Consider the following 22,500-nt stretch of genomic DNA (forward strand, 5'->3'; position numbering starts at 1 on the left):
CTGCTGGGCTGTTTGTTGGGATGCTCCATGTCATATTGACTTTGTTCTTCAGTGTCCCTGTCCTGGTGCTTAAAATCACCAGGGGTCTAAATCCCACCACTTTTGAAATGTCATTAATATTGTTATTGTTATTATTATTATTATTATTATTATTATTATTATTATTATTATTATTATTATTATTATTATTATTTTTTTTTTATTTTATTTTATTTTATTTTATTTTATTTTATTTTATTTTATTTTATTTTATTTTTATTATTACTTTATTATTACTTTATGATTATTTTATTTTATTTTTTATTTTTATTTTTATTTTTATTTTTATTTTTATTTTTATTTTTATTTTTATTTTTATTTTTATTTATTACTATTAGCTTCATCTTCATCATCATCATCATCATCATCAATATTATTAAAACATGGGAACTATATAAATTTTATTGTTCCTAATCAATTGTTACTTATCAACAGTTCTTATTACTAAATAATTTTTTAATGTGTGCCTTTATCACTGACAAATACTAGAGGTCCTCATGTTCCTGTCCATTTCCAAAGAATTTAATCATTGCAGGACTTTTTATACTTTTAAAACACACCACTCATTAGGAATTACTAATTCTTACAGATTAGGGACCACTAAGCATCCTCGTGCTCAGGATTAATTACTATTTGGCTTTGCTAGCAATGGGGTAGTAGCCTTATTTTCCTGTTCCTTTGGCTTCTTGGCAAATGCAAAGTAAATAATTTTGGTGGTTTTTAAGAGACCAGACAACATAATTTCTCATAAAATTTTGATTTAAGAAATGTTCTTGAAGCACTGCCTCTGTTTGTTTTCCCATTTTATATAATGTAGTTTTCTCCTGGATTTTTATGCACAAGGATGTGACTCAACAGTATGGAAGCAACTTGCTAAAAAATAAAAATGCCAGAAGGAAGCTGATTCTTTAGCTGAAAAAGCAAATTGGTCTTTAATGAGATGTTAATTCTGGCATCCTGGGAGATTCGGATTAGAAGATTTTTTACTTCTTAGGAAAAAACGATCAGATGGAAAACCTGGTGGTGTTTAACTTAATGCAAGTTCTAAATGCAATTTGGTTCCAGAGTAAAAGAAACACAAATTAAAAGCTGAATGTTGGATCCAGGGACATATGGGCATCATTGTTGGTTGGTTTTTTTATTCCTTTCCCCCTTAAGTTTTTTTACCAGATTTTTTTTTTTTCCAAAACTATTTATGTAAAGGGCTCATTAAGCAGAACAAAAATATATCATGTTTTGGCATCATTTTTTCTTACTTTTTTCTCTCCAAGTATGTTTACTTGTTTTTAAGTAATGAATTAAGGGAATACTTTTTTCCTACTAAAAAATAGATGCAATAGTTCAAGAACCCTTTTGCTTTTCTCCAGTAATAAAAATACTTCTGTTCAGATGCAGAAGAATAAGAGTACCCAAATGTTTCTCCTAATAAATTTAATATTTCTAACTAGGAAAATTTCTATTTAGTAGCTCAGAAATTTCTTTTCACTGCATAACTCTCTGTGATCTGATTCCTTTCTATGCTTATTCCTTTTTTTTAAATTTAATATCTCTGCTTAAATATCTTTGGTGTTCATCATCCAGATGCAAAATTCCCTTAAACATTTAAAATACTGTGGAATGATATATCTACTCTCTTACTATTTTTTTTTTTCAGTTCCAGAATAATAAATGAACTTGTTGAAAATTTTAAACTGGAATATATAAAATTAGTATTGTTTTGAGCAAATAAACCTTATTTTTTAGTATGTTGAGGACATTGAGCACTGGTAGAGTCTACATTGGTAGAGGTTTCAGAAGAATGTAGAAGAATTAGATCTGGTATAGATCAGATGAGGCATTTTAACTTTTTTCAGCAAGTGATTAATTTATTCCAAAAATCACATTTTTCCTAAGGGGAATAACTAAATGCTTTAGTTCTTGATTAGTTTGCTGTTGTTTCTTTTTTCTTTACTTTTTCCCCCAAATATAAGTATAGTGACAGGAACTCCATAAGAAGTCTATGGCTGAATTTTTTTTTTTTTTTTGCTATTAGGCTACAGAATTAATGCTTGTTTTATTGCAAGGAATCAAGAACACAGGGAAATTATTTAGAGAAAATATAATAAAATATAGTGAAAAATAATTAACTATGCTAATTATCAGTCAAAATAACAGGAAGAAAAATACCAGAGGGATGTCTCACCTTTTTTACCCATTTGATGGTTTTAGTTTTTGTCTGGACTTATTGCTGTTTAGCCTGTGCTGTACCAGTTGTTGTCAGGTGTTAATAATGAGGCTGGAATATCCCCTTTTCTTCCTTCCTTTACCCAGTCAAACTGTCTTGGATGTTTCTTTTGGGGTGAAAAGACACTACATGCCACGTGCTCATCTTTTTGTGCATTCATGGATATTGAGGATAATGAGGACTTGAGTGAAATGCTGACTGTATGAAGCATATGAATAATTCAACTTAGAGATACTGGTTTTGAGGGGTTTTTATTTTTAAGGTTGTATCACAGGTGTACAGCTTTTTTCCAACTTGGTGATGCTATAAAATAATGATTAATAATAATTAATTTATATTAATGATATATTAATGACCAGAATTATTAAGGCATGAGGTTTCATGCTGAATTATGGTTGCAGAGCTAGAATTTCATGTGCATTACTTGAGCTGAACACCTGCTTGGGAACTGACATTGCACCATGAGTTAGGAGAGTCAATATATTATTTCCTATGGTAGAAGAAATTAATCAATGAGATTGATATTAATGTTTCAGCTGCTCTCCCATGGCTATGTCTGTAATATTAGAATACTGATTTGAGGTGCAAACTCTCGAGTTATCAATACCATCCTCACTTTGAAACATGCACTGGGATGGATCCACTCTAAATCAGGGAATTATGAAGTCTGGAAAATTCAAAAGGTTGGCTGGGACATGACCTTGATTTTCTGTCTCTGAAATTAGGAAAAGAGTGAGGTAGGATTCAAGAGCTTCACAATTTGGTGAAATCACACTTCAGCTTCCTGTGCTATTTATGATTCTGTTTGGTTTATGTGCCACTTCTTGCATAATTGGTGCAAATATGTGTATTTCCACTCTCCTGATCTGTGCTTTTGACAGACACCTAATTCCAATGTGCATGAATGCTTGCAAGGTTTTAATGGTTTCTTTTTTTCAAATGGATGCATATGAGACATGCATATACAATTTGCTTTGTTTGCCTGTCCATATCCATAGTGCTCTGATCATGGAATCCCAGGATGGTTTGGGTTTGGAGTGACCCCAAATCCCACCCATTCCACCCCATCCATGGGCAGGGACACGTTCCTCTGTCCCCAATATCCAGCCTGGCCCTGGGCACTGCAGGGATCCAGGGGCAGCCACAGCTGCTCTGGGAATTCCATCCCAGCCCTGCCCACCCTTCCAGGAACAATTCCTGCCCCAAATCCCCCCCAGCCCTGCCCTCTGGCACTGGGAGCCATTCCCTGTGTGCTGTCCCTGCAGCCCTGGGCAATTGTCTCTGTCCATGTTTGCTCAGCTCCTCCAGGCCCTGCAAGGCCACCCTGAGCTCAGCCCAAATCCTCTCCTCCAGGCTGAACAACCCAAATTCTCCCATGGGGTGTCCTACACTGACCTCCTGACAGACTGACAGAAGTACCTGAGATATCCTGGGATGTTTAGTTTTTCCACAGAAACATCTTCTGCACAGACCTCATGGAGGTGCTTCCCAATTCCATTCACAGACAACTCTTCTTGACCCTTTCCCTTTGTAGCCACACAAACACAGGTTTTTGCAGAAAAATGTGACTTCTGGGTAGCACAATTTTTTTCTCTTTTTATGCGGCAGAAAAGGTCATGTAAAGAAGTTCCAGAGCTTGTGGATATTTATCCTGTGTAGGATCCCACATTCTGGAAGAAAGGGTTGGGAGTGATGTTCCTGTGGATTCAGTTTCTGAGGGGAAATCCAAGATATCTGTAAATTCCTGAGTCTTTTCTCTAAATCCCAGCCAGTACTTTTTTGCAGCTCCTCATGGCTTTGAACTGCAATAATTATTTGGTTTCTGTTCACTCTGCTCACTGGCCTAAATGCAGGTATAAGGAAAACTAGAGAGGAAAGAACAGCTTCTGCTTTGGCAACTGCCTTAGAATTTTCTTTTTAAAAATAAAACTTTTTATTTTAAACATACTTAAGAGTTTTCATGGAGTCTGATTTGTTTCATCAGACAGAACCAGGGCAGAAGAAATTCTCATTTGTTGATGATGCCTTTGTCTCATTTCCTTAATATTTAAGGTTAAATGAATTTGCTATGATCTAATGTCCTTTAATGTCCTTTATAAAGGACATTTAATGTCTGCTATGAAACTGAACCAACAACAAAAGAACAAACATCAAAACAACAAAAAAAGCAAGAAGGAAAAAAAGATTTTTAGTCCCCAGACTGTCAAAAGAATTGTTGCAAAAGCCACCAATGGGGAGATGACAAGAAAAGATGAACCTGAAGTAAAAGTAATATACTATTAGAAATGTGTTGAAGCACTGAGATATTTTATGTCCATTTCTTCTCCAACATGATACCAACATATTATTAGTTTTCCATATTATCATTAAAAAAAATCTTGTTTCCTAATTTGTTAGCAGTTGCAGTGACTAGATTTAGAAAGGGTGAAAAGCTCAGTTCCAACAACTTGCATTTAATAAAGATGGAAATTATATTTTCAGTGAGCACTTGCAGTGAGTATTATGGGACTCAGCAGAATATACTTGTCTAAGTACTAATGTTGATTAAAAGACATCATAAAACACTGCTACACCATTTTCAGGTTTTCCAGACCATGTTTTTGAGTTTATTTCTGCACTCAAAAACCATGTTCTAATGGCAGGTGTGCTTTTCCCCTACATTAACCAGATTTCTCCTGCTAGGACAGTACAAACTATAAATATTCCTACTGTGGCAAAGAGGAGTTTTCATCATTAGCAAAGATTCTTAACTCCTTAGATACACGTGAGAAAAGGTTCTGAGGAGTTTTTGCAGCCCTGTGTTAGCACAGGATCTTTATTTGCACAGGCAGTGATGAAATCAAGGTTTGCAACAGAACCATGGCTGAGGATCAAGACTTAAAACCTGTGAGAAAAATATTTTTGTAAGAGCTAAATCTCAGTGTATTATATTACCATTATCCAGAAATATAAAGCATCCCGTTCGTATTAAGTATCCAGTTCAGTCAAACTCAATTTGAATTGACATTAAATCACACAAAAATAATTTTTTAAAGTTCTCTTGGTTTTCTCCATGTGTTAACTGAGGGCTGTAGGGGTGTGAAATAACATGAGACAGATGTATGCCAACATATTCAAGTACAAATGTAATCTTGCTGCAATTGAGAGAGAGAAGCATGTCTTGATTAAAAATTCCTATTGCTTTCCTCTCCTTCTTAGGCAGGTCAACTTTTTAATCATCAGTTATATTATTCATTATGAACAGCCTAATGAGGCCAGGATTTGGTCCTTAAAAATTAATTTTTGCGGATAGGAAAACTGCCTTGTCAGTGTCATTTGATTTATTCAAAAATATGACTGAATGGGCTGTAATTTATAAGGGGAACGATGACAGTCATAAAAAGAAAATATTTAATTTCAGCTTCTGCTTTTCCTGGCATTAAATAAGAAACATCTGCAGAAGTCATTAGCTTGTAGCTGAACAATACATTAGCCTAAGTCAGCAACAAAAGTGAGCAGTGGATTAACTTTGTCCTCACTGGTGGTGACTTTGGAATCAGTTTTACTTGTATTAAACCAACAGATCCTGACCAATGTAGCTTAAAAAAAAGGAAATAAATATATCAATCTGAATGCAATGTGGTGAATGCTTCTGAAACATCAGTGCCTTCATCACTTCCTCCTTCAGGGTGGAAGAAGGGACCTGAGCAGTTTAAAAGAATCAGTAATCTCAATAAAATAGATTGTGTTTTGAGCATGGCACATGAATAAGTGAATGCCCAAAGACCATGAAATAAAAAGTTTACTAAAATAAGGAATGTAAATATTAAATAGCAGGCTCTGAATCTTGATACTGATTAGAACTGGGATGTGCCAAGCATTTCTTTCATGCATCTTAAATACAGAAATAATTAAATGACACAGGGTTTGTGTTGCCTGGCTGAATTCAAACTGGTGGCAGTGTTTTAGGAGAAATACCTGACCTATGTTTAGGAAAAAAATATTAAAACTACAATAATCTGGTTAATCAGCATTGAATTAAATGGCTTAAAAAATAATATAAATATAGACTATAGACTATAGAATATAGAATATAGAATATAGAATATAGAATATAGAATATAGAATATAGAATATAGAATATAGAATATAGAATATAGAATATATATGTATATATAATAATATATAATTTCATTTGCCACTGATGTTAATTTCATATTCTGTAACAGGGAGTGTTGCATCTCCATTTCTCCTGAACTATGTTCATTCAAAAATGCTCTATGGTAGCTGTGCTGCTCTGCTCTGACTTGGCAGCCCTAAATCTACATTTTCTGTGCTGAAGGCACTTGGCTTGGTGTGACAGTTCTGCTTGGAGCCTGAGAACTCTACAGGTTGAGTAGGAGAGGAGACAGGACTTGTGGGTGACACTATAAATCTAGTTTATTTGCATTTTTGCAGCCTTCACCACCATATTTGGATAGGAAGGAGACAATTTAGCATGACAAACACAGGATTTTTTTTTTTTCCATGTTGTTAGCCAGTGTGTGGTACCCAAATCACAGTGGCAGCACCCTGTCTGGTGAGAACTGGAGCAGCAAAGAGGATGTGGTTAATAAAAAAAACAGAGTGCAGTACAGTGAAACATAGCAGTGATGGCCTGCCTGGTGACAACAAAGTGATGAAGGGAGCCTGATTAAAAGAAATCAAAACAGCCTAGCAGAGCAGCTGAACAGCATCACAAGAGAGGGAGAGGGAAGTGAGTGCACAGTTCAAGAGAAACTTCAGGGAAATTGAGTTTTTTTGGTGTTTAATGGGATCTGTAGGACTAAACCAGCTGCAGGACCACACATTTCCTCTGTTTGGGAGCAGAGAAGGTCTCCTCTCAGACTGGAGAAGAGTTACAAACTCTTTGGCAGAAGAGCTGAGGACACAGGTGCCATGCATTCACAAAGACTAGAACAAATTTAAAAATGTAGAAAATAGCCCACGTTCACTTTAACATTTTTAGCAGGTGTTCAGGGCCCATTACTCACCAGCTTGTAACTTCAATACAACAGATTTGTGACTGACTGTGAGGATCAGCACTGGGAGCAGAACAGGGCATCATCAGGACATCAGGATGATGTAAATCTGTAAATCACAGAGTGCCACCACACCCAAGTATTGCTGCCCCAGGCTTTGCTTTCCCCAGAAAACTTAAAAATAGGATAAATCCAGGGAGAAGGGATTTTGATAGAGTGGGAGAAACCCATCTGATCTAGCTGGAGTCTCTGTTGGAAAATGGCATTAATTATGCAGATTATGCATTTTTCTGGGATTTTTTTCCCCCTGTTCCTTTACCTGAGTGCCACTGTGGTACAATCTGCACTTACACCTTCACCTAGAAATACCACTTCTTGTTTTGAGGTGGATGTCAACGATTCAACAAATGAACAAACAGAAAAATTTTCAGCATTGGATTTATTTTCTAGATATAAACAGTGCTCAGGTGCTTTTCTGTTTATGTTTTCATCAACCAAGTAGCAGAACACTCTAACCCTTACTTCTGATTATTTCTACTGTTTCTTGTTCTGGTAAAATTTATGTTAATTTTCTCTTTCTTTGATGTTTTCAAGCTTTTGCTGAAATGTAGACATAAGAACCAGAAAACTTAACCTAAATGTGTTTAAAACCATTATAGGAGGTACCAAACAAATTTTATGTGCGTACTTTGCTTTTAACATGCTTTATATCTCAATATTCAGGAATTTCATTGCAATATTTATTCTTATTATTGAGATGATGAAAAATGGATAGTATATAAAATACCAGCAGGGTTAATATCAAGAATAACGTGGCCAGAAGGACCAGGGAAGTGACAAGGTGGGGTTAGGTCACAGATTGGTCTCTATGATCTTGGAAGTCTTCACCCTAAATGATATTGTGATTCTGTAATTATTTGATCAGTGAGTAAGCAGGAAATATTTACAATATAAAATAATATATTTATACTATAAATTGCTGATGGAAAAGCCATTTAGCAGGAAAAGGTGTTAATCTGGCCTGCAGACATTTAGCAGAACTGGATATTGCAGATATTATTCAAACACAAATATTACCAATGACTGTTCTTCAATATAAAACTGGATGGGAAATTGTAATTTTTCAGTACTGTTGAGCATTTTCACCACATTTTTAAGGTTTCTCTAACATGGAATATGTGGGTCCAGGTGAATTCTTGAGTTATCATAACACTAGGTACAAGTGGCACTGTGGCCACAATGTTCTAACTGGAAAGAAAAAGAGAAAAACAACCTATGAAAACAAAGTATAAGGTCATGGCAACTTGGAAGTATAATTTTACTGCAGAAGTAAGAAATTCCAACTGATTTTCAAGGTTTTGATTAGAAGGAATTTTTTTGAACAGTAATTTAGACTGTTTTAAGAAAAAAACAGAATCCCCCACGCCACTATGCAGTGGAGAGCAAGAAAATTTATCAGAATTATCCTTTAAAGACTTCAAGGTATTTTTCTGGGTAACATGGATATACCATTAACATCTTTCCTCATTAATGCACTTTGGAAACAAAGAGCATCTGCTATTTCTTAGTTTTTACCAAGTTACTCCATTTGCTGTCACTGTTAAATTGCTTGGTAACTCTTGTGTAAGACTGAAGAAGAAAAGAAAAGTTCATCAAATTGAGCTGGACTATCTCCTAGGGAGAAGAGAAGCTTCTGAAAGTATTAAAAAAGAGAAAAACAAAAAAAAAGAAAAAAAGAAAAGCAGAAAAAAAGAAAAAAAGAAGCAAGAACCGAACCAAACCAAACAAAAAAATCCAACCCAACCCAACCCAACCCAACCCAAACCAAACCAAACCAAACCAAACCAAACCAAACCCAAAAAAAACCAAACCAAACCAAACCAAACCAAACCAAACCAAAACAAACCAAACCCAAACCAAACCAAAACAAACAAAACCAAAACAAAACAAAACAACAAAACAAACAAAACCACTCAACAAAAACAACAAAGCAAAACAACCCCCCAAAAAACAAACAAAAAACCACACAAAAAACCCCAAAAATGACCCCAAAAATCCCACAAAACAAAACAAACTAAAAACCCCAACCAACCAACCAAACCCCAAAAAACCAAAAAAAGCAAGCAACCAAAACCCCAACCGACAACAAATAAAAAAAAAAAAAAAAACCACAACAAAAAAACACCAATTCAAAAAACAAAACTAATGCAAAAAACAAAACAAAAAACCCAAACCAAAACAAAAAAAGAAACAAACAGAAAACCAGAAAGGGGAGGAAAAAAACCCTTTTCTCAAGACCTGCATGCAGAGATGGCAGCAACTGCTGACCTCCCCCAGATTTGTGGGTCTGAATGTGAAGATTGAAAATATTTTGGGAAACAGCTAGAAAGAACATCACTAAGACTTTCAGCTGCTGAGGTTTGCATCAGTGATGGCAAAATGGCAGCAAAATTTACATGATCACTTTCTACTGGGAAAGATTGACCTAATTGCAGAAGAATTAATTATCCTGGAGTAAGGATATCCTCCAGTAAGCTGGAATTTGGTCGTGGCTAGACTAAACTCTGGTGGTTTCAGTGGATATCTACATTATAAAGTAGTGTGAGGGGCCATGACAATGATTCTCAAGCTGCAAGGTAGTACAATAAAAAAAGCACAGCTAGTGGAAGGTAATATAAATGTGTATTTCACTGATTTATTCCAGGTCAGCAGGAGACAATAAATTCAGTCAGTCACTTTTACACTTATAAAATGGATCTCACCTAAAGAGCTTTGTGTGTTACAGAGAATCAGGAAGAAGATAGACAAGGGAAGAAAATCCAGCCAAATATTGTCTGTTTAGTTTTAGCAGACACTTTTCTTTGTCACCTTACATAGAGTAGGGCATGTATGTTTGTATATCTGCTTTTGTGGGTGTTTTTTAAAATCTGTAGCATGTCATGGTGTCCTTTTAATGCAGAGTCATGGATAAAATTCACTAGGTTAAAACATGGAATATTTATGAAGTGGAGCGATTTGCTCAAAGGATGAATATTTCATGACTGCTGTTTTTTTATGTCTGATTTCTTCAATGTTTCTTCTACTTAGTCACAACAACCTTTGATGTAGAAAGAGCTTGCAGAGTGCTGTATCCAGTAATTAACATAGATTTTAAAATAGGTGGTTTAAGGTAAATTTTAATATTCCAGTAGATTTCATTGAGAAGAATACTTTCTGTTTGGTGAAATTGTCATAAAATTCTTGTTGAAAAAAGGTTTTGTTGGGGGAAAAAATCTGTTCAGGATTAATTTTGTCTTTTGCATTTTGTCTTTGTCTTTAATTTAAGTCCTTGTTAGATTTCAGCAACTCCACTGGCTTAGTTAAGTCAGTATTTCATGTTAACATTAATAATGCTGTATAAAGTTGAGCAATTGACAATACAGTAAAACTGCATCTGTTAGCATTTGGATCACCCAACTCTGAACCTGAACTTTTCCTTGCATGAATATTAACTGGAAAGTGCCATGAGGGCCATGCAAATTATTCATGAGAACGTGTTAAATTCAGAAGGAATTTTTAACTTTAAAAACAAACAGATATCTCTGACCTAAAAACTAACAGAAAGAAGTGTAACCTAAAAAAAGGAAAATATGAAAATTTATTACTTTAATTTTAATTTTTTGAAACAATGTTTATTGATGCCTAACTTTGAATTTTTAAAAAGAATATTCTGAGTGCTCTAAAATGGCTAAAATGTTTTTTCTTTCTTTTTCTCTTCAAAGGATTGAAGTTGAGTTGTTTTACTACAACCATGAAAATTTTTTTGGTTGACCCAAATAAAAAGTTTTCCACTTCTGCTTAATGTACTGCTACTTCTTTTAATATATAGGTGTTGGACAAAACAAAACAAAACAAACTAAAAAAACAGGAAAACAAACAACGAAAGATTGTTTTTCAGGTTTTGTCCTAAACTAAGCAGCTGATGACGAAGAAGAGCTAGTAATTTTTTTTTTTTTTTTTTTTTTTTTTTTTTTTTTTTTTTTTTTTTTTTTTTTTTTTTTTGTTAGTGTGCTTAAATGTAATGAAAATCAGCCAAGTTCCAGCCCAGGCTTTCCTGACCATGTGTCTGCTGGTCATTTTCCCAGATCTCCAGGATCACACACTCAATGTATTCACCCTGAGTGCTTGAGACAAAGACTACGGGAGCAGAAAGGGAATTAATTAGTCCTTCAAATTTAGCGTATTTCAATAACCCTAGAATCCCAGAATGGTTTGCTTTCGAGGGGACCTTAAAACCCAATCAATTTCAGATCTTAATTTGAACCCATTGCCTGTGTCCTGTCCCTCCAGCCCAGCTCTGTGCACGCCCCATTTCTTCGCGCCTTTTTTTTCACCAACACACGGCGCTGCAGAACCCAGGGGCAAGGACAAAAGTATTGATTTTCATTGTTCTGACCTGGAACAACCCAAGTTAAAAGCATTTCCAGCATCTCCAGTGCCAAGGAGAGCAGGTTGTAACAGTAATTATAGCAGTAATCCTGTTTTTGTGATGGGAATGTGTGGAAGGTTCTAGACTCCATCCAACATGGGCTGGAAGGAGGCAGTTCAAGGAGAGGTTTTGCCATCTGTTTGCAGAACAGAAGAGAGGGAAATCCAAAATGAAGGGCAGAATTTTAGCACAGCACTCCAGAGCCAGGCAGATCCTTTTTTCCCCAGAGTGGGAGGTGATGGTTGGGGAACGTTTTTGAATTGCAGCCACAAGGAAGGGTGCTAAGCACCCCTTGGAAACCCCAAACCCTGCACTGAAAATGAATAAATCTGCTCTGAGAAACGCAGAGGAAAGTAGGTGAGACACAGAAAAATCCATACGCTCGGGATGAAATAAAAACATCTTAAAAAAAAAAAAAAAAAAAAAAAAAAAAAAAAAAAAAAAAAGAGAGAAAAACTCAAAATCAATAGGCCTGACTCCGACACTAATGAAAAGTGAAGGGCATGGAGGAGCACCAGAGTGCTCACTGATAGCTGCTGTGAAAATGTTTCTTTCAGGGGTGAATTCAGAGAGGCTGATAAAGTGTTGGCTTCCAGTCAACGGCTTTATTCATCAAGAGAAGAGAAAAATCAGTGTAAATGATCTTCCCTTGTTCATGAGAACAGGCCTCAATTTGTAGCTATTTTCTGAAAAATTAAGAATTATATAGATGACAAATTAAGAGGAAAAATGCAGAAGAATAAAGGAACCTCACACCAGGTGTATTTTTTCCATTTCCTATGACAATCCTTTTGTCTAGTTTGCACCTTGCAAAACCATACAAGAGAGAAAAAATCACCTCCTTTTACACTTGAGCATGTTTCTCGTTTGGCATTCCTGTTTGTTGAAGCACAGGTGTCAGCAAAGAAGTTTGTGTGCTCAGTAAAACCAGCCCAAGACACAGAAATTTGTTGAAATTGGCCAAGGTTTAAAGTAAACTTCCTTGCCAGTTGTTTTAGGGCAGAACAATGTATTATTTTTGAAGAATTCTGGCTTCAGTATGACCTCTGCACATGCCCTTTGACAAATGGACATATGGCTTATTATCACTGTTTTTAACCCCAGATCTGTGGTAATAAATTTTTGAGATCTACATTAGGGCAGTGTTTTATTGAAACTGGGTACTACTCACACCATTTTGCCACAGTCTACATCACACATAATTTTCAACATACATTTTCCAATGCTAAACAATAATGGATTCAGATAGGTGTTTATTCTGGTTGGACTGAGGTTGTATATAAACCCAGTATTGGCTGAAAAGTTCATAGGATCTTCTTTTTCTGCCCAGTCAGTAAAGTTAGAATAGTTGTGTCTATTATTCCTTAAGGTTCCAAACTCTACCTGAAAAACACAAAGAGTGTTTCATTAATTTAAAAATATCTTCTTTGCCTTTTTTGCAACAGGACTTGATTCTTCTCCCACACCTGTGCTCATGCTGTGTGGCTTTAGCATTTTCTTTGTTCCTGAATTTACTGGAAAACTATTAAAAATCCACACATTAGACCAAAGCAACATGTCTCCCTGCATGGGCCCCCTCCAACACCACACCTCTCATTTTATCTGCCATCTGCTCCTCTGAATTCTCCTCTTGGCACCTTATGCAGTGTACAGGTCAGGTTTTCTGTGTTGTAGGTTGTGTAGTGTGGAAGTTATTATTAAAGCAGCATGCCAGTCCCCAGCCATGATGGACAGGGGACTTATATGTGAATAAATATATATATAAAAAAAGCAATTAATTCTTTTGTTGGGCCTATAATTAGCCAGTTAATTGAAGCCAGTTAATTGCACCAAGAACTGTATGCCCCTGGTCCTATGCAGTTTTATTCATTTTGAGGTATTTTCTGTGAAACTGGGGTTATTGAATCTTGTTCGTCTAATTTCAAACTAAAGACTTTTATTATTGGTGGCTCAGTGTTTTAAGAGGTGTTGCCCAGCCTTAATGGTTTCATGATAAAGTTGCTGCTGGTTTATATAGCTTCATTTCCCAGAAAGGATGGCAGCACAATCTTTGCAACTGGCACATTAGGTAATTTGCCAAAACTCACAAAGTATTTGGGGAAAGCACTGAAAATTGCAGTATTCATGTTTATCCTGAAATTTCAGGGGTTTAAAGTCTCTGGGGTTTCCTGTGTATTTATTTAACTTCCCAGTATGTGTTTCCACAAGGTAAAGTGCAAAGTCTGGGTGCAATTACCTGGCACCAGGTCAGCTGGTTGAGGTTATTTTGGGGTTAAAAATGGCAAATACTGTCTCAGAAAGCTCATGCATTAAGGTTAGTGTCTGATATTACAGGACTGAATAGAGTTGGTGTTTTTTTTTGTCTTAACTGCTATTTTCTCACCTGTTTGGGGAATTTTTTTATTGCCTTTTGAATCCTTTTTTCTGCTGTTGGATGTTGCATATTGAATATTTTCAAGTGGTGCCACACACAGAGACCTAATCCAGCTTCCTGTACCAGTCCAGAGCCAGAAAACACTCTGTGAACACCTAAATGGGCTTTTATTGTTTCTTTTTTCTCCCCCAGGTGGGGGGAATAGCCATAAAATAAAAAGTATTATCACCATTATTACTTTGCAGCGTGGTGTGTGATGTAAAATTCCACATTCACATGAGAACAGGTAGTAAAATTTCCCTTAAAACACACAAAACAACCAAGTGAAACAGCTTCAGGCAAGTGACTGAAATATGAAAGGATGAAATTGTTTGGCTTGAAAGGCAATGCTTTCTGTCTGTGGCTATGGGGATTTCCCAGGTAGGTTTTTTGCATCCACAATAACAGATGCTAGCAGGTACCTGCTTCTAAAACTGTATTTAACAGCCTTTTTTTAGCATTTTATTCTAAGATTATTAATTTGCTTGCTCTTTGACACTTGAATAAGCAAAGGCTTTTACACACTGACTTGCAGCCTTATCCACTTTTGCCTTTTTGAGTACACTTATTTTTTGGGCACCAAAGTGCCAGGGGAACCTTCTCATTGCATTTTCTGCTCTTTTGGAGCATTCACATATTCTCAAAACTGCATATGGCATCGTGTGTTTGTGTAGAACTGTGTGACATTTCAAGACTACTCCTGGTTTCAGAATTACAGCTTTCTGTAGTGTTGTGCCTTTGGCAGCACTGAAATCATTGGCAAGAGCTGGGGCTGACTAAGAACTCAAGAATTGCTTTGAAGTTAAATTTCTTTACACTGTTTTCCGTGAGAAAGATCATCCTGCCAAATACCAGGGTACTCCTACCTTGTTCTAGAGAGGTGTAAATGTGAAGGCACTTGGGGAAAAAAAAAAAATCATTATCTATTCTTGTCTTCTGCAAAATAGTATTTCGCCTAAATATTTATTTATTTATTTATTTATTTATTTATTTATTTATTTATTATATTTTAAAATTTTATTTAAACTTATTCACATTCAGCACTGACGGCCATGGTGATTGAAAAAAAAGGAAGACAAGTGGGAATGAATTAGGTGTTTTTATTGGCATTTCTAAGACTGTCATTTCAAGATACTATTATTCTAGATTTTAATAATATGCGGCATTTTGCTCAGGCACTCACTTTTTTTATTATAATTTATTTTTCTTGAAATAAAACAATGAAGAAATAGTAAGTTTTCCATAGGTTTTAAGTGCTTAAATTTATGTAAACCTGTGAGAAGTGATACATCCTCTCTACTGAGTGCCAAGGGCCATTTTTAGGGTTTCTTAATTAATATATTTGTTTTCCATCAGACATCTGTCATCCAAGCAGAGTTTCATCAATTCATGGAGAGTTTTCTCTGCCATGCACTGCTGAGGGGCCTGGTGTGTTCCTTCTGGCTTTGTTTTTCCTCATTTCTGTTTGTTCTGTTGTGGTTTTTTATCTGTTTGAGATGCTTGTTGCAGTGTTTGGGGTTCTTTTTTGTTTAGTTTCGTTTTGTTTTCAGGTTGTTTTGTTTTTATTTTACGTTTTTTCGTGGTTTTGGGGGTTTTCTTTGTTGTTTTTAGGTTTTTTTGAGTTCTGTTTTGTGGGTGTTTTTTCCTTGTTTGCTTGGGTTTTTTTGGTGGATTTTGTTTTGTTTTTTGTTTTTTGGGGTTCTTTTGATTTGGTTTTTTGGCGTTTTTTTTGAGTTTTGTTTTGTGGGTGTTTTTCCTTGTTTGCTTGGGGTTTTTTTTGTGGTGTTGTTTTGGGGTTTTTTTTTGAGTTTTGGTTTTTGTTTTTTGGGTTTTTTTTTGTTTTGGTTTTTTGGTGGTTTTGTTTTTATTATTTTTGGGTTTTTGTTTGGTTGGTTTTTTTTATTCTTATGAATGACTGCAAATGCATCTTGGATTTGGGAAATAGGAAGGAAGCAAATGCTGCTCCAAGGGACTGTGGATGCTGAATTCTGTCAGATGTGGGGAGAGGGAACAGACAGGATTCCTGGGCACATGTTTTCAGTGGAACATCTGTAGCATTAAAATCACATTCTTAATGACTACAGCTGAGGTTTTGGGAAGTCAGTCAGACTTCCCTGCATGCAGGTCCTCTGAGATCCCTGAGATTTGATGCTGAGCAGAATATAATTTATTTTTGATGTTGCATTCAGAAGAATGTTATTTCCTCTTGGAGCTTGCTCTTCCTTTGGATAATTTTTTTGGACCTCTTGCACAGATTTTCCATGGGGATAATGCCATGTATATCTAAGTTTATTCTTTTGTATGTGAGTCCTACATTTCATTTGAATGTTTAAAAAAATGTTTCACGTTAATATAAAGTTAACACAAGCTTTAATATAATGCAAAGCAAGTATAATGTGTCATATGTAGCATAGCAGGCTGGTACACTGGATCTGCCCAAATCGAGATATTTATGCTTCAAAATTCAGATTTTTTTTTTTTTCCCTCGACCTGTCAAAGTTTCTGCCACTGTAACAGAAATAATCAGGAGTCAGGCACAGACATTCAGGTACTATCCAAGCATTGTCTTTCTGCATTATCTCTCTTAAGCTAATGTAGGATGACATGTATCCTGGTACAGGCTTTCCAAACCTGCTCATGTCTTCTTGGGTTTTTTTTTTTTTTAATCCCACTTATGTCATGCAGCATTATTCACTTCTAAGAAAAGCAAAATTAAGTTTTCCCAAGTGAGAATCAGATTTTTTTCTGAAGAAGATAAAATCCAACATTTCTCCTGCCATATATCTTATTATATTTTGTCAGTGATGCATTAAAATGGGAAGAAATGTGTTGTGGAAAATGTTTTAAAGCTGTAGAATAATTTACAGATTAAGGTCATGAAGTGCTGTTATCAGACCATGAGTAGGGGATGTCTGTGACTTTTTGGGGCCTTTTTTGTTTTGTTTTGTTTTGGGGTGTTTTTAGTGGTTTTTCTTTTGGGGTTTTGGGTTTTGTTTTTTTTTTTTTGTTCATTTGGTTTTTTGGTTGTTTTGTTTTAACTACTTGGTTGGGGTTTTTTTTCTTGGTTTTTTTTCTTTTTTTCTTTCTTTTTTTTGTTAAATTGCTGTCTCCTCTGGGAGTCAGGAGGGAGCCAGGCTGATGGGGACCCTCCACCCACAGCAGTGAGTCACCAAATTCTGCCAGCCCAGCTGAGCAAGGCAACTTTGTCTTCTCCACTCCTCTGAAACAAGCAAAGAGTAAATTACAGATAATTACCCTGGGGATGAGTCACTATATAAACAGATTTTTAAAATAACTAAGTGTTTTAAATCACTGCTGATTAAAAAAAAAAAAGTATATATATATATATTTATGGTGGTGTCGTGTAGGAAATTTTTGGTGTGGTAATTTAATGCATTTCCTTAAGTGGAAAGCAGAGTGCTGATATTGCATTTGAGCTGGTATGATAAAGCAAAAGTATATATATTTTTAAGTACTCAAGATCTTACTGAAGGCTGGTTTTTAAAGCCTGGTTGCTTAGTCTAAAGGGAGGTAAAAATATCCTGTCACAAAAAGCAAGAGATTAAGTTAATTTAATTTTTTTTCCAGAAGTCTGTATGAATTGTGAAGTTCATAACTGCATTTTCATCTCCATTTTTAATACTTACCTTTAATTTCTGTCTAGCATTAGGAAATACAGTATTGATAAGTAGAATTAGGTCTTTTTGCAAAAGCAGCTCTCACTAGCTCTTACTGAGACAAGAAAAGAACATAGTCTATTCCTGGATGAGCTTAAACCAGCAATCAAACAGCCAAAATTAATTAAATAAACAGAAAAGTAACATTATTGGCATAGCCATCTTGGCATCTGAGCTATATACTCAGCTGAGATTCAGCTACCCTGTTTTATTTAGATGTGTACCTAAGTGCAGAGTGGTCCCTCTGAAACAACCATCAGAGTAATGACAGAATCCAGCTTTGAATTGCTAATGCTGCTATTCATCCCCATAATTAAGTCTCAGAATATTCTTCAAATAGCAGTCTGAAGGAGATGGTTACTGGAATAAATATTCCTTGTATAATTGGACAATTCTGTTTAACCAGTTTTAAAGCAGAGTCTCCAGCACTTTGAATTATTTTTTTCGTTCAAGCAGCAGTAGAGCTGGAAGCTAATATGGATTTGGAGCATTTGTAAAATTTTGACCTCCAGCTTTCATGTTCTGTTCTGTCTGTGTAGTTGCCTCTTCCACTGGCACCTTGAGAAATTGCAGCCTTCTTTATTGACTTAATTTTTAGTTTGCTTATTTACTTTGGATTCTGTTTTTCTAAGATTTAAATGTTAGAAATATTCTGGTTTGGGGGCTTGTTGTTGTTTTTTGTTTGGGTTTTGGGGGTTTTATTGTGTGTTTTTATAACCAGCTGTCATGTTGTTAAATTAATGATTTAGCTGAGTAGTTCAAGTTAAAAACAATGGGATGGTATTTTCCCTCTTTTCTTTAATTACCTTGAGATCCTCTACCAACACATTTTATTTAAATTTAGTTCAAGCAATGAAAGAACATGTTAAAAGCTTGATGTGATCTTTACATATGTAAACTGTGTAATGGATAAATCTAGTTTCAAAACACACCCTCAAACATTAAATAAAGAGTTACAGAAGCCAAGGTTCTGCTAAGTACCATGTTTAGGCCATTTTATATTATGTCTAACATAATTTATGTCATTTCTATGTAGCCTTATTCAGGGTTTATGTGAAAGCCAAACTTTAGAAATAAAAATCACCTGTTTACCCCTAGTGGCTGTGGTTGGAGACAAGGTGGTTGGCTGGTGCTGGAGAGAGTAATTCATTATTTCCTCTCCATTAGATCTGACAGTCCCCAAAAGGACACCATGCTACTCTGCAATTAGGAATAACTGATGTGCTCAGTGCTGGTTGTCACATACAGTGGCACACAGAATATTGTGCTGAATTAACCAAGCCTTGTGGCCTCTCTCAGTTGCACTTGGTGTCTGTTGACAGCCAAAAAAAAAAAAAAAAACAAAAGGGAAGGTCTTCCTGCTCCTCTCCTAGCTTTTCCCTGCATCAAACATGGGGTGATAGCAAAAGAAAAAAAAAGTTAATTTACCAAGTGTGGTGGTGGCCTTTGAGGAAATGTTTGAAATTTTCACCCAAGCTCAGTCAGGGTGGATCAATGCCTGCCATGGGGGAAGGAGAGTTGTTTGAACTGGTCCTGAAAGAAATAAAGACAGGAGGAGCTTCCACTTCAACTGGAATTCGTTAAAAGAGAAAAAGGAAAAAGTATGGATACAGTGTTTAATATCTCAAGAGGGCCTCTATATCAATTTTATGGAGAATTCTCTCACTTCCAGGTTCTTTTACAGTATCCAAGTGAAAAACACTTACATTCAGCCTTTGCTGTCATCCAAAGGTTTTTCAAGGCTGTGAAGAAACTGTTTTTGTGATGCATGAGTACATAAACCACACTGACTAAAAGAAGAGAAAGAACTGGGTCACTGATGCACTTTTAAAATTCAGTTTTGCTGGGAATATGTCTGTTTCCTTCTTTTGAATGTGAGGCTAATAGGTAGTCCAGAACCATTAGTGCTTTTCGATGGTAACTTAAGGCAATTTAATGTTTATCTGTCAACAAAAGGGAGAGGTGAAGACAGGATTTTTATTGCTTTTCCCAGAAAAATAAACATCTGGAATGGATAACTGTGTCCCTGACAGACCCACACACAGAGCCCACCCTAAAACTGACACTTTGGCTCCCTGTCTGCTCAATTTCAGAATCAGCAATTCCCACCAGCCTGGCAAAAAGCTGAATGGAACAGAAGGGGTGGAGGATTATGAGGATAAAGTTTTTTGTTATGTCCAATTGCTTTTATATTAAGAAAATGTAAATAATATGACCGCTAGCACTACATGGCTTTCTTCATTTGTATTTTTTCTCTTTTTCTCTCTCCCTCTTTCCCTTCCTTCCTCTTCCCATTCCCTGTCCCTGCCTCCCTCCCCACTCCGGACACCTTTTTGGACAGCCTCCATTGAAGAGGACCCAACTTCAGCAGGTAGGAATTATTTAAATTAAATTAAATTAATCTGCATTGTGGTAAGCATTTCTGAGAGCTACCTTTACTAAAACCTTGTTAGCCTGTTTCATTTTGTGTATAACTTGGTAAACAGACATATCATAGTTGGGATCTATCCTCTTCTGTCTGTTTCCTCTTCTTTGGAGTCAGTAGGAAGGATAATCCTCCTGCAGCATTTAAAAATATCAATGGCATGTTCCTTCTTCCATGCTTAAGCTGGCATGTCAAGCTTCAGATAACAAAATGAGTCAATCAAGAGTTGAAAAAAAAAATCAGTAATTTTTTTTTTTTTTTTTTTTTTTTAGTTTTTTCTATGTCTTTATGCTGGCAAAACTCAGTCACTTGTATGATGCCCCAGAACTGACATCCTTTAAAGACCTGGGAACAAGCAGTGAAGGGAGGGAGAAGAAAGGCAGCAGATGCAGAAGCATCCTGCTCAAAGAGAGCATTCTCCAAATGATGGCGCGGGTATCTGCTCAGTGAACTTTTATTTCCATTGACAAGCTGCCAAGCAGTGGGAATGGTTACCATCACAATCATAAAAATTAGTTTAGGAGCTCCCAGAGAGACACAAAGGCATCGTGTTTATTTTATTGTGAAGATTAACTATTTCTAATTAATTGGCAATCCATTAGCTGGGGAGTATTTAAAGAGAAAAGGAGACAGTGTACCAGAGAAGAATGCCACTGAGCAGCCTAACATATTTGAAATGGCACTGAGTTGTACAAACTCAGCGAGCTAAAACATCAAATAAATGGGGAATCACTTTATAGTGGCTTGTTAAAAGAAGGAAAGGTCTCCAGAGGGGCAAAAGAGAAAAGGTGAGGAAAGTGAATGAAGAGAGGAAGATGGCAAGGAAGGATTGAACACTGTTTACAACGCTAACCTACAACTTGGGAGCAATATAAGTAATTAGGATACAGCAGAGAATAATAAATGAAAGGACAGAGAACAAAGCCAAGAGTAGAATGTGAGAGAGGGAGAGTAGTTGAGACTGGAACTGAATACAGAAAGGAGCAGAAGGGAGCTTTAAACGTGAATGTGGCAGCAAAGTGAGCAGGAAGCAGGACTGAGATGAGAAATAGCACTGCAAAAGGGAGAAAAAAAAGGAGTTTGGGTAAAAGCTGTGGAGTACTCACCCCCATGGAGTATGCATTGAAATTACTAAACATCAACTTTCAAGTCTCCATTTCTTGGGAGATCTGTCAGCCTTGAAGTTTTCAAGGAAAGTGTTTCATCAGAAACCTGCTGCAGCCATTCAATACAAACATTAGTTAGAAAATGATAGGTTTTTTACACAGGAAAGAACAAAACCCCCTCCTCCAGCCTTTTTCCCTTTAGGGAAATGGTTTAAACACACACATTTTTTAGAGCATCTCCTCTTTGAGCACCACTGCTGTTTTTGTGAGAGCCCCTAACTGTGCTCTGGCCAAGTTACCCAGATATATCACCTGAAAATGATCAAGAGGAGGGGAGTGGAATTCATGACACAGCCACGTGGGCTGCACTACAGAAATGATTTACACTAAGAGAATTACCCATGTATAAAGTGCAACCTAACATTAATTTCTATCTTAAAACTTTAGAAGCAGTGCTAGCTCTTCAGATGCTCCACAATTTATAGTTTCTATTGATTTTGCTGTAAGACGTTGCTGTTTTAAAAGAAACAGATTAGTTCTGCACTCCTCCAGGATTGTTTTAATACCACTTGTTTCTCAGATTGTATTGGCATTTTTAAAACTGTAGGTCTTGCTTAAAGCAGACTCCCCTCCCTCAGGGTAGGAATGCTGTTGTGCAGTCTGGAAGTCACAAGGGTGTAGAAAAATAAATAGAAACTGAATTCAAAACTTCATACACTCACCTAGAGCCTTTCAGTGCCCTGTGCCTGGTACAGGCAGTCTTATCCAATACCAGATTTTGCTCTTTTCCACAAAAAAAAGTGCAGCACATTTCCTCCAGTTCATCAGATTTATCCAATAATTATTCATACACATAGTATTTTTCCAACAAATGCCTTCACTTATGACAGAGCACAAAATAGGGTAAATTGCATCTAATATTTTTTTTTGTGAAGACTATAAACATTATCTCCACATTTTATGAAAATTACAAACTTTTAATTGGCCTGTGACCTCGACCAAAATGAAAATTTCCTTTCCTGTTTAATCAAAGGGATAAAACACTGCTGTTCCCCATACTCTGCTTTTTGGGATAGGATCTAGCAGCTTTGGCAATGCCATCTTTTGAGGAAACTTGTAGAAGGAAAGTTACTTAAATTTTACTCTGA

General features: G+C 36.0%; 1 protein-coding gene across 2 annotated transcripts in view; it reads left to right on the forward strand.

The window, feature by feature from the left end:
• The window catches only part of EDIL3 (EGF like repeats and discoidin domains 3), a 236,791-nt gene that overhangs the window by 78,527 nt on the left and 135,764 nt on the right, over positions 1 to 22,500 (forward strand). The window contains exon 3 of one of the 2 annotated variants that reach the window (XM_056513351.1): positions 20,163 to 20,192. The exons of the other annotated variant lie outside the window; for it this stretch is intronic. Coding sequence (XP_056369326.1) covers positions 20,163 to 20,192 — 30 coding nt within the window. The remainder of the gene's footprint in view (positions 1 to 20,162; positions 20,193 to 22,500) is intronic. 2 annotated transcript variants of the gene reach the window in all.

This window comes from Oenanthe melanoleuca, chromosome Z (genome assembly GCF_029582105.1).
Source record: "Oenanthe melanoleuca isolate GR-GAL-2019-014 chromosome Z, OMel1.0, whole genome shotgun sequence".
NCBI classification, from domain to species: Eukaryota; Metazoa; Chordata; class Aves; order Passeriformes; family Muscicapidae; genus Oenanthe; species Oenanthe melanoleuca.